Source organism: Choristoneura fumiferana, chromosome 14 (assembly GCF_025370935.1).
Source record: "Choristoneura fumiferana chromosome 14, NRCan_CFum_1, whole genome shotgun sequence".
In the NCBI taxonomy this organism is placed as follows: domain Eukaryota; kingdom Metazoa; phylum Arthropoda; class Insecta; order Lepidoptera; family Tortricidae; genus Choristoneura; species Choristoneura fumiferana.
The window spans coordinates 11,760,830-11,777,615 of NC_133485.1; the positions used below are offsets into that span (position 1 = coordinate 11,760,830).

Below are 16,786 nucleotides of genomic sequence, written 5' to 3' on the forward strand. Positions count from 1 at the left end.
CACGTCACAATGACATAAGTGAGTTGAGTGCACAAAACTGACGTGCATGAGTGTGAGTGCTGAAATGTTGGTGGATTTCGCGTGTTACGAAAAATAAATTATGCAAATTAATTCAATTGCTTTTTATTACATAGAATATGAAACTACTGTGCTAGCTACCAATTAAAGTTTTTATGTCAAGCATACATACTGTACGATGGCGGAAAAATATGTACTGACTTTGGACATCGGTACCACCACAATTCGGTCTTTTATTTATAATTCTAAAGCCGAAACAGTTGGAAGTGCAGTTGATCAGGTATGTCTGTAAAATATTTTCTAAAGTTAAAATAAGGAAAAACTATTTTACATTTAATTAAATTAAACTCATACGTAAATTCGATTCTACGAAATAGTATTTCGCTCTTGAAAACGTAACAAAAATAAAATAAAAACGAATATTTACACGCCACGTATAAGTCCTAATTCAAACTTATTATTATTCACCATTGTATTTAATTTTGGCACATATAGATAAAATATTGAAAGAACTATTTGTAATACTAAAACTTTATCACACTACAATGGCCTACTTATAAAATGATTGATTCGTTTCTTTCATAAGTGTAAAGGGTAATAATTACTGTACAAGTTATCATTAATGTTTTGTTATTTCCAGTAACATTGTAATTGTTTATATGCATAGTTATAGACAGTTATCGATTTGCTTGTAAATTACCTAAGTATCTCCAGTGCCGAAAGACCTTTTAAAATAAATATGCAACTTTTTTGAAATAGAAAAAAAAACTATAAAAATTTGGGAGAACTTTTGTGTCCATAGAAAAAACCCTGGAAGGTGGAGGGGATAATATCAGATTTTAGGAGGTAATAAAAAACATCTGAAATAATGTATTTTATTTTCATTTCCAGGTAGTTTTGCACTACCCAAGTCCCGGTTTTGTTGAAATTGATCCTGATGAGCTATGGAATTCAATTAAGCAAATAGTAGCCAATTCTCTCAAAGGTATGTTTGTATGAATGAGTTGTGGGACAACACCAATGTCACACAGATTTGTTTATATATAGGTATATTTTTAGTTTGTTAATAACTTCGCCCTAATGTTCATTATTACAAAGTATAATGAGTTGATATAAATACTTTGGTTGATATTTATTTATAAACTCAAGGTTGAGTCATTTAAATAATACATTAATAATTGATATTAAATTTAATTTATAGTCATTTGAATAATAATAATATATTATCACAAAAGCAGTTTTTATCAGTTTTAAGTACCTACATGTTATGCATTTTTCATTCATATTTTATACTCAAGTAGAGAGATCTCAAAACTTAAGGTTCAAGTACTTCTTAACTGTTTAGCTGCTTTTAGGATTCTTCCTGATTATAGAATCAAACTTTATGCCAGCTAATTTTAGGACCATGCTTTCATTCATAAACTCTAACTTTGTTGATGTCTTAACACAATTTGTTTCCCATTTTAACATTAAGCTATAATCCCTTGCAATTGTGTCCCCCTGTATGTGTTTTTATTTGTTCTAACAAGTATTTGTCCAAGAAATTTATCAATTTTTGTTATTGTTGTAGGTACCTCAAACTAACCCTACTGGTCATTTGACAGCACAGTGCCGCTATATCAATAACAATACCTAATCTCGACTCAGATCATGTGTAGCTCGCAACCTTGACACTGGCAGAATTGTCCAAACGGACAGAAGCCAATTATTAAAAAAAGAAAAAAACTTTATAAGCTTATTAAAACTCAGCTAAATCAATCAAAAATAACATCACATGTATATAAAGAAATTATGATTCTCTATTCACTGTTTTAGATGCCAATCTCACAGCAGCTCAAATATCCGCAATGGGTATATCCACTCTACGAAGCACCTTCATCACCTGGTCTCGTGAGACAGGGAAACCGTTTCACAGGTTTATTACTTGGAAAGACTTGAGGGCTGACAAACTTGTTAACCAATGGAATGAGTCCTATACATGGAAGGTAGCAACTTGTTGATGATATGTAGTCATGTTGTAGATTAAATATCCTTTGATCGAAAAACTATCTGATAAAGTTGATACAAATTTTGTTCCATAGAATTATTAATAGGATTCATTTGTTTTCTTCTTTGCAGTTGTTTAAAGCTGGTGCATATGTACTGTATTTAATTATGAGAAGTCAAAAATTCAGAGCTGGCAGCGTATTGAAATTTATGAATACACAGGCAAGTATAAATTAGCATTTAATATTTTGGGATTTCACACAGATTCTGTGAAAATTTCAGGATTAAAATAAGGTAGCCTATGTGTTATGGCAGACGTCCAGCTATCTGCATACAAAATTTTATCTAAGTCCGTCCAGCCGTTTTAGCGCGAAGGAGCAATAAAAACTCACATGCACACTCACGCACGCACACACATACAAACATTTGCATTCATAATATTAGGACACATGGGGCCGGTGCCCCAGAGCCCTATAGTGTGTAGTGACAGTAGGCAGTGCCAGCGCCGCGACGCTTATGCACCCTGTGGGTGTTACCTTGCAGCTTGCTGATCACAGCCAGGACCTCGATGTCATGGGAGCTTCCGAAAGTCCAATATGCTCCCGTTAATACCTACCTGAGAAAAAAGACTTTGTTGTTAATGTCATTGACTCTTTTTACGATACAACAGGGCCCTAAATTCGCCCTGTTGCTTAATGGCTAAAAGACCGCTTTGATAAAATCTGCGGTAGCTTTGCACTTTCCTAAGATGAATCAAAAGTAGCATATGTAAACCACACTTCATAATAAATTGATTGATTAATTGACCAGGGAAAGTGTAGCTGTCTATTTTTTTTATCAGCCTGTTATGTCACACTGCTGGGCAAAGGCCTTTGGATTTCCAACTCGCCCTAGTTCTATTAGTGTAAGTATTTTTAAGGTTGAACAGGTAGCACCACAGAAAAAGAGTGAACTTTTCGAATGTTTCTTTGTACAGTGGTACAGTGGAGGTCAAAGATATCCTTACATTTTAGTATCTTGTCTCTGTATGCCATCTGACAATTTCATACAAAATTTTAAACACGAAGTGAGAACGACAAGGTAGTAAAATTTTTAAAGATATCTTTGACTACGATTGTATAAAATCATAGTAACAAAATTTACTTTTTTTATATTCGTAAAGTACCTATAGATAAAGTCGTTATCTGATGTCATAAACATTAATCCAAATATAATGTCAACAGTAAAAAATTAAATGATTTTACTTACTGTCATTATTAAAAGTAATAATGAGTTAAAATGCTACATTGCTCACGTAATATCACCCTCTGGAGATAATTCATTATACCAATACGTATTTAGGGTTCATGAGTATGCATTGCGTAAGGTCGTTGTGCGACTTGACAACAAGGCGAAAATGCGCTGCGATGATCTTCAATGACTCCCATTGTACTCAATATGCATAACTATTGTTATAAGTTGCATTGTAACATACATGGCCAACCAAAATACGAAACAATATACGATTCAAATCTGTTGTCAATGGGGCATCCATCAATTACGTGAGGTAATTTTGGTAATTTTTTTGGTGAGATGTCGTGAGATTTTGCTCGACCCCCTTCCCCATATTTTTGATATAAATTTGTTTGAAAAATCTCACGTGAGATTAGGAGATGGGGGAGAGGGTCGACCCAAATCTCACGACATCTCAAAAATAAGTTATTCAGTGCTTTAATTTACAGACAAATAAATTATTATTATTAATATTTTTTTTAAAAATACATGATAATTTGCTGAAACGTGGAGAGGTCCTTCACGTGAGATTGGGTGGTTTTTGGCTCGCCCTCCCCCCCTAAATGCCTCACGTTATTAATGGATGCCCCCAAGAAGACATTAATATCAAGTTGTAGGTACTATTATAGAAAATTTGGATTTTTTCTGATCCGCATTGGCATTACTTCAGATAGCGAATCTACTGTCTTAAAAATGAAATTCCATACATCTGCCAAAGAAATCATAGTAAAATCTATTGAAGAGGTTCCAGGTTTTTATGCCCATTGTATATCTCAATAGCATATCTATGGCGACAGATTGCCGTAACAAATTAACAGCACTGCTTAACGAATGAACAATAACATTCGTCAACAGGTCACAGGTTAAGTACCTCTCACAGTAAATTCTTTTCAGACAACCTTGAGGCTGAGCTGGGCGTTACAAAACATCGAACCATTGAGAGAAGCCGTAAAAAAAGATGACGTCATGTTCGGGACTTTGGATACTTGGCTGCTGCACAAACTAACAGGTAAACACTTTCTAGTTGTTATGGTTCCGTATACGGGCCTGTTTTTTTATCAAAGGGCCGGCAACGCATCCGTAATTCCACTTACAGTAATTCAACTTATGCTATGGGTGTCCATGGACGGTGGTGATTGCTTTCTGTTGGGACGCGCCAGCTCGTTTTTAACCCCAGACGCAAAAAGAGGGGTGTTATACTTTAGACCGCTATGTGTGTCTGTCTGTGGCACCGTAGCTCTTAAACGGGTGGACCGATTTGAATGCGTTTTTTTAATTTGAAATCAGGTTTTCTAGCGATGGTTCTTAGACATGTTTCATCAAAATCGGTTCAGTAATTGTTCAGATATTGAACTTTGAAGTGACATATCATATTAATAAAAATATATATCGAAAGGAAAAAGAAACCCTTCGTTTACAATAGTGGTCATACAAGATGACTAAATATTCAACTTTAAATGGGTCCATAAATTCCCAAATTAAAACTGTACTCAGTGTCATCTCATTGCTAGATAATTAAACCGTTATGAAACATACTGCGAGAAGGTTCTATCGTGGGTCAGGAATCAAGTGATTCGAAACGAAACATAACTGCAAAGTCAGCAGGGCTACTACGAAACTCGAAGTTCGTGTCATGCGGTCCCTCTGACACTTATAGTATTTAATACGAGAGCGAGAGGGACCGCACGACACGAACTTCGAGTTTCGTAGTAGCCCTGCTGTTCGAATGCCGTCACATCCAAAGCAACGAGTTAAATACTCCATCCTTGTCTAATACGTAATTCGTAATCTCGCTCCTTTTCTCTCTCATTCCATAATTTATCTCTTCTCGTAGCTTCGTTATTTTTACCACAACTCTGTGGCTTCCATAAAAATTGAGATTGAATTAAAATGCAGATTCATGGGACTGGTTTGACGCGTACTAATGGTTTTATGATATTTTATGGGTCCCGCGGCGGGAAGTTAACTTGCTGGATGGCCTCGACTATGTTGCGTCGTATTTAAAACTAGTTAATGCTAAACAAAACTTTCGTAAACGTTAAGAATTTAAGTATTTAACGGAAAAACAATTAAAAAAAGCATCAAAAACACTTTTTTATAACCAAAATTAATTATTGATTACGTTTAGGTACAGTCAAGTGCAAAAAAAAGTATTTATTTGAAACACTCAAGAATATGTTACTACGGCCTTATAAGGCCGCGTCGGAATAAGAGTGTGATAACTATTTTTTTGAAGCTTTGAATCTTGACTGTACTTACCAAAATGGGAGTGTCTACGTCCATGTGAATGTCAAATTATAACAAAGTTTTACATTTTGCTCCTATTTTATACAGAAAAGTTCAAATGATACTAGTCCAATTATTTTAAACCAAAAAAAAACTAACAGAGATCCCTTCACGGATAAGTCCGCCTTTGTACTTTGCACTTTTTTTGTAACCTTTCTGTATATTCATTTAGTACAATAGAGAGTTGTATGTATTATTATTATTAAAATATGAAATTTATAATTTAAACGGGGATAAGTTCGTCTTTGTTTCTTTTGTCTGTTAATTCCATGTGATTCATGTACAGTAAAAAGTTATACATACCGGACCGCCGTTATGCCCGATCGCATACATAATATACCTACTAACACTCAGCGAAGTTAACTTTTAATATTGACGGCCATTTTGTTTTGTCACAGGGGGTAAAATTCACGTAACAGATGTGTCCTCCGCCTCAGCCACGGGGTTCTTCGACCCCTTTTGCATGCAATGGGGGGGCTGGGCGCTCGGACTGTTCAAAATCCCCCGGGGGGTTTTACCAGAAGTCGTGGACACCGCGGGGGAACACTTTGGTTCCACGACCCCCGATATTTGGGGAAAGCCTATACCTATTAGGAGCTGCGTAAGTATTGATATGTAGAATACCTTCGCGGAAAAATCCTAACTAACAAGCAAAAAATATATATATTGTGAAACATAATCAAGGGCTATTTCTTTAAAAGTTCTTTCTAAATCGAGTCCAAAGTTAAGAAAAAGATTCCAAAAAAACAATCTTAATTTGATTGCTTAATAACGATATCTCTTGTCCGGGTGAGCGGTTAGTTCCAATGGAATGCCGAAAGTTTCTCGATGAGGGCTACGGTATAGATGTCGCTAGCGTCACTGCTTAAGTGGCTAAATAAGAAACAAACAAGCTGAGATATGTGGTGCATAGGGGAAATTCGTGTCTGTACCGTTGTCCAGCAGTGGTGTAGCGGTATAGCACGCGGCACGGAATGCCGAGGACCTGGGTTCGATTCCCAGTGCTGGTCTTATTTTTCTGGTTTTTCTGTGCATCTATATTTCAGTTTGTATTTCCAAAGTTAAGCACAAAACAGAACTAATCTATTTAATTCATTTCCTTCACCGTAAAGCATGTCATAAAAATGAAATTTCACATTTCTGTTCCTTTTAGGGCCGTTTTCACGGCTTAAAAAGCTTAGCTTTCTAGGCTTAAAAAAATAAATCGTTGATACAAAATCGCTAATAATATTTACTTGTACTTTGTTATGCGATCCAGCTTTGGTCGTCGAATACCGCCTTATTAGTTCTGTCTGTAAAGTTTATGTTAAACATATATTTATTTGAAATTCCACCATAAACTTACTTAACAACGTAATATCCCCAACATGCTTCGTCATTAGTCTAACCTAACCTAAACCCCAAAGCTATCCCCGGACCGATGCAATCCAGACCCAAACGTACCATAAATACTTGCCGCATTACCCCGCTGAATCACTAAAGATATATGCTGCAACAGATAAGAACCGGACCGCGGGTCGCCGCCCCTGTCCTTCATACTCCGCTCCAGATCCCTAATAAAACGCTTTGCCTTGACTCACCAAGGCCCAGCAGTGTCGAGTCTGTGAAGTTAAATATTTAAAGTCTCTGATTTCCCAGATGGCTGACCAAACAGCTTCGATGTGGGGTTCGTGTTGCTTCGACGTCGGCGACGTCAAACTGACCATGGGAACTGGCACTTTCTTCAACATCAACACGGGCTCCGTGCCCCACGCTAACGTGTCTGGACTCTACCCGATCGTGGGCTGGCGGTTGGGGTCTGAATTGGTGTATTCGGCGGAGGGGTCCAACAACGACACGGCTTCTATCATCAAGTGGGCACAGAACTTAGGCAAGTAGCTATCTAAATTAAACGGTTCAACTTACGATTATAAGCCAGGAACGGTCCGACTAGTTCCCCCCACTTATGAAAAAGGTCTTCCGAAAAGATCAAAACCAGTCGTACCGTTCTTGGCTTTTAATCGTGAGTTGAATTGTTTAATTTAGTAATTTTATCAATACGTCTCGCGAGAGATTAAGTAATAATTTCAGTTGTGGGCCTTTAATGTCAATGTAGGGTCCCTGCCTCACGCTAAACGTGTCTGGACTCTACCCGATTATGGGTTCAGAATTAGTGTATTCAGCAGAGGGGTCCAATAATGACACGGCTTCTGTCATCAAGTGGGCACTGAACTTAGGCAGGTAGTTATCTGTTCAACTGTAAGCATGAGACTTCAACGTTATCACAGGGTTCAAGCACCATGCAAATGAGTCAAGACTGTTTAACGTATGCTCTCTGTGCATGTAAATTATATCTAATGTTTTGTTTACAGGATTATTTGACAACCCTCAAGATTCGGCGGAGATAGCTGAATCTGTACCCGATTCCGACGGCGTCTATTTTATACCAGCCTTCAGTGGATTAGGGGTAAGAATTTAAACCGATGGGAGATTGTTCAAGGCCTTAAGCACAAAGGACATCAAAACACTTGAACTTGTTACCTGATGTTGGAGAGTCAACAATAAGGTTGATCGTCATCTAAGTCTGTTTAATTTCGTCCTTAATAAGTCAGAAGAGTTGGCGGAACATAGGATTCCCATATAAGTTGACGGGTTAACTTACGTACATAAGTACTTAATACGAACGATTATTAATACGACCAGAATATAATATGAACTTTTATATTCTGTATTATTTTTAAGATACAGTATAAACTTAGCTTACTTGCGTTGTCGTTACAGGCGCCATATAACGATGGTTCAGCGGCATCAGGCTTCGTCGGCATGAAGCCGTCGACCACCAAAGCCCACTTGGTCAGGGCGGTGCTCGAGTCCCTCGCCTTCAGAATAGCACAGCTGTATAACTGCGTGCGCGCAGAGAATTCTTACGAGTTCAACATTATCAGGTGCTCTTAATTCAACGAAATTCCTACTAATATTATACTCGTGTGTGTGTGTGAATGCGTGCATATGTGTATGTGATTAAGTATGTTTCTTACTCCTTCACTCTAAAACAGTTGGACGCATAATTGGATGACATTTAGATAGCTGGAAATTTGGAATAACACATAGTCTACTTTTTATCCTGATGTTCCCAAAGGATCGTGGAAGTAGACGCTTCGAGGATATTTTTTTTTCTACTTAATAAACTATTAGCAAAACTTGAATTTAAACATAATAGAGCAAGCTTACTGCAAAGAACACATAGTACAATTCAATGTCTTTTCAACGCCCGACGTAAAAAAGAGGGGTGTTACGAGTTTGACGTTAATGTCTGTCTGTGACATCGTAGCTCTCAAACGGATGAACCGATATCGATACAGTTTTTTTTTACGTGAAAGCTAGTTTCCTTGCGGTGGTTCTTAGCTATGTTTCATTAGAATCGGTTCAGCTATTTTTGAGATATTGAACTTTGAAATGACAATGTCGGGGGTTAGTCAACTTTTATAAGCTAGAACACTTAGCAAAAGAATAAGTAAGTAAAGTAGAAGCTTTAATTTTATATGGCTTTAACTAAATAAATTGTTATATTTTCAGAGTGGACGGCGGCGTGTCGAACAACGACTTTATTGCTCAACTAGTGGCGGACCTCACCGGGCTCCGTGTGGAGCGGCCTTTACACACAGAAATGTCTTCTCTGGGCTGCGCACACGTCGTCGGCTTACAACTGGGTAGGTACTACCCGTTCATCATACATAACATTTGTATCCCATAGATAATTATATTTTTGCTTTCATAGATCACAAACCAAATAGTTACTCGTATCTGTAGTTAGACGTTCCCAAAATTAAAAATTACTTGACGCCTTATATTTACATGTAGAAGGTCGGAAATATTCTGAAAGACTTGCCAGGGGTGAATCGAGTGCAAAAATATGTACCTAATCTATTCGAACCATTCAAAAATATGGTAGGCGGCTTGTGATACATATTTTTGAAGCGTTGGATAAGTTCATATTTTTATACTGGACTGTACGTAATACCGCTTGAATGCTTGTATTTATACGACGTGGTGAATATGCTAACCATTAGTATTTTCAACTCGGAATATCGTTTGTGTATGTATGGAAGGCAATGAGGGTTTTCACGGAGGCGAAATATCGCTAGATGGCGTTAGTATCGAGAGATCCGTTTGACGTTTGCTCGTGATTGGTTAAATAACTAAATGAGCCAATCGCAAGCAAACGTCGTCGATTTGTAGCATTCGAACATGGCGGATGTAGACAATATCTAATTTTGCTATTTCTCTTTCTTTGGCTAGTTGAAGTATAATTTTGATAGTGTTTTATGCGGCGATTTACCTTAACAGTGAACAGTGATCACAAAATTCTATATTTCTCTCGTGTCTGACATTTTTTAATGCACAAGTTGTGTCCACGTGGTTTCTGGAATTTTACTATCAAGTTGCAAAAACTACAACCACCGTACAACGTCCCTCTCAAAGAGAGTATACTTTGACACTGGCGAAATTGTCCTATTAATTAGGACAGAAAAGCCATATTTTAAAAGAGAAGAAGAAGAAGAAGCAAACGTCAAACGGACCTCACGATACTAACGCCATCTAGCGATATTTCGCCTCTGTGAAAACCCTAATTGAAAGGAGAATTTTGTTCATTGTGTGAGTAACTTAGTAAATAACTTAAATGTAAGTATTTTTTTTTGCTACTACTTACTCACTTAATTATTACTTATTTACTTAGTGGTTTGACCTATCGCCTCTGAAGTAGAGGATCGTGGGGTGGGTCGCACCTCTGAGTTTTTCGAAATTCATGTGCGAAATTACATTTGAAATTTACTACGAGGTTTGCGGTGAAGGAAAACATCGTGAGGTTACCTGCACAAACCTGCGAAGCAAATCAATGGTGTGTGTGAAGTCCGGAACTACGGCCCAAGCCCTCTGATTCTGAGAGGAGGCCTGTGCCCAGCAGTGCGACGTATATTAGGCTGGGATGATGATATCTGAATCATCATCATCGTCAACTCCAATTTTGAATTTCAGGTATCTGGAAGTCAAAAGAAGAACTAAAGTCACTTCGCAAAGTAGAGTGCGTGTTCAACCCGCGGCCGCAAGTTAAAAAGGCGTACGAAGTGACCTGCTCGCGCTGGGAAGACGCCGTTAAACGCATGTGCGGTTGGTACATAGCCAACAGATCCTCACAATCCATAAACACTGTCTCAGATTCCAGTAGTAACTCGTTTACCCCACAGAACAGTTTCAAGGTTAACTCAAAGAAGAAAAGAAACAGCAAACATTCCAAATAGCGGTGGCTTGTCTGCTTGCTTGCATTCCTTGCGTGCTTGCCGATCAGTAGGTGATATATGTCTTGCCCTGACTTAGATAGACTGTATTATTTGGTTGATTTGTAGATTCAAGTGTAGGGGATCCTGACTTTTCGCTGAAAATGTTTTCTCAAATCGAAAATGTCCAAACCGGCAAAGCCGCGTGACCAAGAATGTCACTCAACTCGTTTCTGACTAGAGGCATTTTTTTTTTCAGGATAGCGACCCCTCGTATGCTTAGACACGGATCCGTGCCAGTTCATGAATTGCGTTAGCACGTATCCGTGCCAAAGATTCTTTATTTTTATTTCAACTTTATTATATACCACTGAAAGTCGAAAGTCGACTGGCTAGCTGAGCCGATGAAACAATAAAATGAAAAAGTTCAACACAAACGAAAAAATAAGCGAAATGGCCGCTGACATAAAACTTGTAGGGTCACGTAATCAAGTCGTCGCAACCTAGCTTAGTGATGCGACTCGAGCCGTTTTTTACTCGAGTGAATTTGTTGTTGATGTTGTTTGTTTGTTGTTGTTGTTTGTATTCGAGTGAAAAAAAAAATTGAGTCGAGTTCCTTTGCGCTCGAGTTACAGAATCAATTCGGCGCGGTTAATTAGTCGTAAAAAGTTATTTTCTTTTCTTTTGTTGATTATGACATAAATAAGGTAAATAAAATAATATTTTGTATTTTATTTTATATTACCAAATACTTAGTACTAATTTAATACAGGTATTCAAAGTCAAGTCAAAGTGAAAATATCTTTATTCAATTTAGGCTATAACAAGCACTTATGAATATCAAAAAAATATACCACCGGTTAATCCGGCAAGAAACTCAACGAGGTATATTTTTTTAAACAGAAAAAAAATCTTAATCTAAACTAATCAAAAATCAGCTTGAGTGATGAATTCTTACTCGAGTTGTAAGGAGTGTAAGCAGTTTACTCGAGTGAGTCGAAAACTCGAGTACAACTCGAGTGACTTAGTAAAATTACTCGAGTGGCACGAGTCACAAAATCCGACTCGAGTCGCATCACTAACCCAGCTGTCAAAAAATTATATGCCTACCGCATATGAGGGGTTAAAAATAAATATATTTCTGTTTATAAACCCGCCGCGAAATCTCAAATTTGCAAGTTTTGTAGGTTACACGGCATTGCAGTATCATCGACAAAAATATTAATTTCCCAACTGTTTCATATGGCCCACTTGCTTGTTTGCCATCCAGTCGAATAAAAATTTTTTTTGTGAAACTAAGTTTACGGTTTTAGTTTCCTGAATACTTAGTTGTTCAGAATTGTATTTCAGAACTATCATGTGGAACCCTTTATGTTAGGTTAATTTTATAACAATCCTGAACTTACAGTTTAAAAAATAAATGGTTTGTTCATGTGAAACAGTGGGGAAGTGAATCATCTGGGAAAGATGTTTTCGGTGAAAAATTAGAGAACCCAAGTGTAGATGTAGTTGGTATGGTAAGCTTTTTCCTATAAAGTGCAATGTGGGTTTAAGATTATTTTTTTATATTTAGGTTAAGGGTACATATTGTCACAATAGACTTGATAGTAATTACATAAGTAGTTTTGTATATTTTTATTTTAAACTAGCTTTAGCTCGCAATTTCTGCCTGAATTAAAAATTGTAGCTGGCAATAAAACTTAACACCATACTAACATATAATCCAAGAACTGATCTCTTACGCGCAATAACTTGTGATAAATAAGACAGCAAAATTCTTGCCTCGGCTCAAATTGCATATATCCTTATTGGCTGTAATTAATTTACGATAATCGTGCAGGTAGTATTTTACTGCTGCGCTCGATCTATTACTTACAATATAAGTCTTAAGCCCAGTTTAGGCCTGTCTGAAAAGTTAGACATGACAGAAAAATCTTTAATACTACTTGCACTATTGACATTTTAACGACTTGTGACCTACGAACAAATAATGTCAGGAATTGTAACTGCGTTATAAAAATGGAAACTGTGTCCTAAGTGTGTCCTGTGCTAAGGTGCGCATGCGTGTCATTTAATTTTGACTGACATTTATTTTGCAAGTTTGGTGAGCTCACGTCAAATTTTCGCATTTTTGATTGTGGACAGCTCTAAATTATCATGCCAACGTGTGTTATGAAGTGGTGCAGGAACAATGCAAAATTAAAATGTCCATGGATCACTGTCCACTAGTAAGTAGTCGTAAAATTAGATTTATATTCAAAAATGATCAAATACGTTATCAGTTGGAGATGGTCAGTATTATGCAAAATCAAGTCTGGTCTATGGCTCACATAATGTAAATGACAGTTTCCTCATCCCTCTTCATACTTTCTTCTTTCCTGTATCGCCCAAAGAATAGGTACAAACAGTCTTTATATTTTTCACGATTTTTGGTGTGAATGATATAAGATACAATAGTTTAATGTCAACTGCTCATCACCTTTTATGAAAGATTGCTTTTTGCGATGCAGAGACGTTCATTATTCAAGAGTCCTGGTGCTTCACCACCCGTTCCATTTCACCATATGCATTACGAGGAGCATAAATTGCTTAGCAACTGTGTTAAAATAATAAAAATTAAACCCGGGAAATATTTGTTATTGAGTAGTACCTAACTCCGGTGGTCAACTGTGGTCTTCACTTGTCTTTATAATTAGTTCCACTTCATCAAATGATGATGTTCAAGAGCAAATGCGCGAGTTACTACTAAATATATCCAAATTACCATAGGCGTCCCTACAAAATTTGAAGAGTTCCCTCGATTTCCTTAGGATCCAATCATCAAATCCTGATTTTGTGCCTATGGGACTTAATTAGAGGTATTCATACACAAACGAAAAATTTTTTTTTTCAAATCGGTTCATAAAATACAACCGAATTGATAACCTCCTCCTATTCCTCTAAGTCACTTAAAAATCAATCCGTCATTATTAGTATATGACACGTCATTGAAACGTTAGATGTACAGTCAAGTGCAAAGATATCGACACGGTCAAAGTTACAAAAATATGTATACACGGCTTTATGCACTTAACATTAAGGTCGTGTATATATATTTTTGCAACTTTGGCCGTGTCGATATCTTTGCACTTGACTGTACGAGTACTAGTTACGCTACCTGACTTATTATTTATTCGTAGCTTGTGACAGCCTGCATTGTTGTAATTAGCATAAGGTGGTAGTGGTTGGAAGCCTCATTAAATATCAAGTGATGTATTTTTAAATTAATAATAACACATTTTTGTTGATTAGAATATTTAGGAAAAGTGTAAAATATCGTTACCATGTTTTGTACGCGCGGAATTAGACTGTTAAATTGACTACATTCGTCATGATTTGTGTGTAAATTATAATAATGTATATGTTATCTGTGAATAATCAAGTTAACGTGCGTTTTAAGCATCACTACATTTATTTGCTCCACACACTGAATTACTAATCTATCAATATATAATTACCTACGAGTATTTATTCCTTGTAAATTATAATAATACTCCTTCTAAAGATACAAAACATTACTAATGTGCTATAATTAAACACTTTAGTTCCACATATTGTTATCAGCAATCATAATAATATTAAGTAGTGTAATCTAAGCTTACTTCTATTTAAATTTATAACTAAATATAATTTGTAAAAATACATATCTCTTTCTAAATTTAGTAGCATACTGCTTTTTGTATTGAAAATATAAAGATTTAAGTGTAGTTCAAATTCTTAAAATATCTTACCTGTATGTCAAGGCATATTCAAATATATTATTATTATTATTGAACATACTTAGGGGCTGTTTCACCATCCATTGATTAGTGTTAACTGACGGTTAAATGTAATGCTGTCTCCGTCTATTCGAACAAAACAAATAGAGACGGCATCACATTTAACCGTCAGTTAACACTAATCAATGGATGGTGAAACAGCCCCTTAGTGAAAGATTCTTCTTGGTCCATCCGTGCTCGAGTTATGATTTTCAATAATAAATGAATGAAATATAAAAACTAATAAGGGGCCATCCATAAAGTACGTCACACTAGTTTTGATTTGACCCTTTTAGAACCCCCCCCCCTTGTCACACGTATTGCTATGAAATTTGCAATTATTTTGTTCCTGTGTCACAAATCGCTTGACCCCTCCCCCCCTTAATGTGTGACGTACTTTATGGATGACCCCTAAGCAATACAAAAAACAATACCGTAAAAGTATATGTAGCGATTTGCTTGTTTCGCTTCGGTTTGAATTAAACCGAATACCTAGTTTTTTTATTTACCCAACAGTTCTTTTCTCAAACCACCGTTTCCTTTTTAATATTACTTATCCATGACACTGTGAAACGAGTTTATTTTACCTTTCTGTGCAATACTTCTGTGATGTATGAGTGTGTAAACATATTGTGCAGAAGCCTTAATATAACCTTTACGATTAAATAATTAATTTTAAAATTGATTGTTATCTATTATTTATTTTTATTGAATATTTAATTTTTAACACTAGTATGTAGGTGACATACTATATAAGTACCTATGTATTGTGGTGTTTAATAATAATAAATAATAGACAGAACAATTGATGTGAATTCAATCTGGCTGCAAGTCACAATTCGTAGTTTAATTTGCGCAGGTTATTATAATATCGCTTTATTATAAAACGACGCTTCTTGTATTTATTTATAGTAAATAAAATTATCTTTCAATATTAAGGGGCTGTTTCACCATCCATTGATTAGTGTTAACTGACGGTTAAATGTGATGCCGTCTCCGTCTATTCGAACAAAACAAATAGAGACGGCATCACATTTAAACGTCACTTAACACTAATCAAGCGCTGCAAAGAGTGTGTGTATGTACCTATATATTATAAGTCTATTTTAAATGTATGCCATACGATTAAATAAATAATCAATGGATGGTGAAACAGCCCCTAAAACTTATAAAATTTTAAAATGATTAATTATTCAAGTAAAAAACATGTGCATGTACAGTCAAGTTCAAAAATAAGTACTTATTCGAACCGCTCAAAAATATGTTACTACGGCCTTATTGCAGCAGAATAAGAGTCTGTAGTACTTATTTTTGAAACGTTGAATAAGTTCGTACATCTTATCGATCATGCAATAAAATATCACTTCAGTTGAAACGCAGGACGCAGCGTCCCTTTCAATTGTTCACGTTGAGTTACCAAAACAACAAGTGCCACGCGATTTTGGAGCTTCTCTCTTTTTCTAACACATCTAGTCAGAAAGGGTTGATTGTTGCTGGCATTTCAAATTTAAATACTAGCGTATTATTCAGAGCCTGTAATGACATTCGAAGGTTCCATTTGACAACATAGTTATTTCGCGTACGACTGAAAAGCAAAGACCGAAACGCGGCGGCTAAATTAAGTCTTCTTTAAAATTATGTATTTGATATTATGAAAGTCTGATTAAATAAATGAAATGTTCTCAGTTGAAAAATTATATCCTTGTCTTCTGTGGGGTATAAACAGAAGCGCAACGATTAATTGAAGTTATACTTATTGCTCACTTGTGTTGTTGTCGATGTTGTATCTAGATAAAAATGCTCAGTGCTTTTGTGTTGGATCATTAGAATTGATAATCATTAAATGACCATAAAATAAAAGCTAGATAGACCTAGATGACAATATGTTGGTTTAATATTAGTAATATTTTTTTTACCTAAAAGCTCAATGTAATATTATTAATTAAAAATTATAGATAAGTATTATTTTAATTGCTTTTGTTGATTATCTGTGAACTTAGTTTAAGTAGGTACGCGACTGGTTTTCAATTCTTGCCATGTAATGGAAAGGTGTAGGTATCATAAAAATATTCCTACGTAAGATTTTGTTAATACGTCATTGTTGAAATATATTTTGGAAATAAAATGACATGAGGAATTAAGCGCAGGTTTTCTTTAGCATAGTAGGCCCTT

At 36.0% G+C, this 16,786-nt stretch overlaps 1 protein-coding gene across 1 annotated transcript; it reads left to right on the forward strand.

Moving 5' to 3' along the window:
- The first annotated feature begins 28 nt into the window (after nucleotides 1-28).
- On the forward strand, nucleotides 29-16,755 carry LOC141435141 (glycerol kinase 5). Its single transcript, XM_074097724.1, has 11 exons — nucleotides 29-298; nucleotides 910-1,003; nucleotides 1,834-2,003; nucleotides 2,137-2,226; nucleotides 4,171-4,285; nucleotides 5,961-6,163; nucleotides 7,201-7,432; nucleotides 7,914-8,008; nucleotides 8,323-8,486; nucleotides 9,118-9,251; nucleotides 10,579-16,755. The coding sequence occupies exons 1-11, from the start codon at nucleotides 197-199 to the stop codon at nucleotides 10,839-10,841; spliced, it is 1,662 nt and encodes a 553-aa protein (XP_073953825.1). The 5' UTR covers nucleotides 29-196; the 3' UTR covers nucleotides 10,842-16,755.
- Nucleotides 16,756-16,786: the final 31 nt, after the last annotated feature.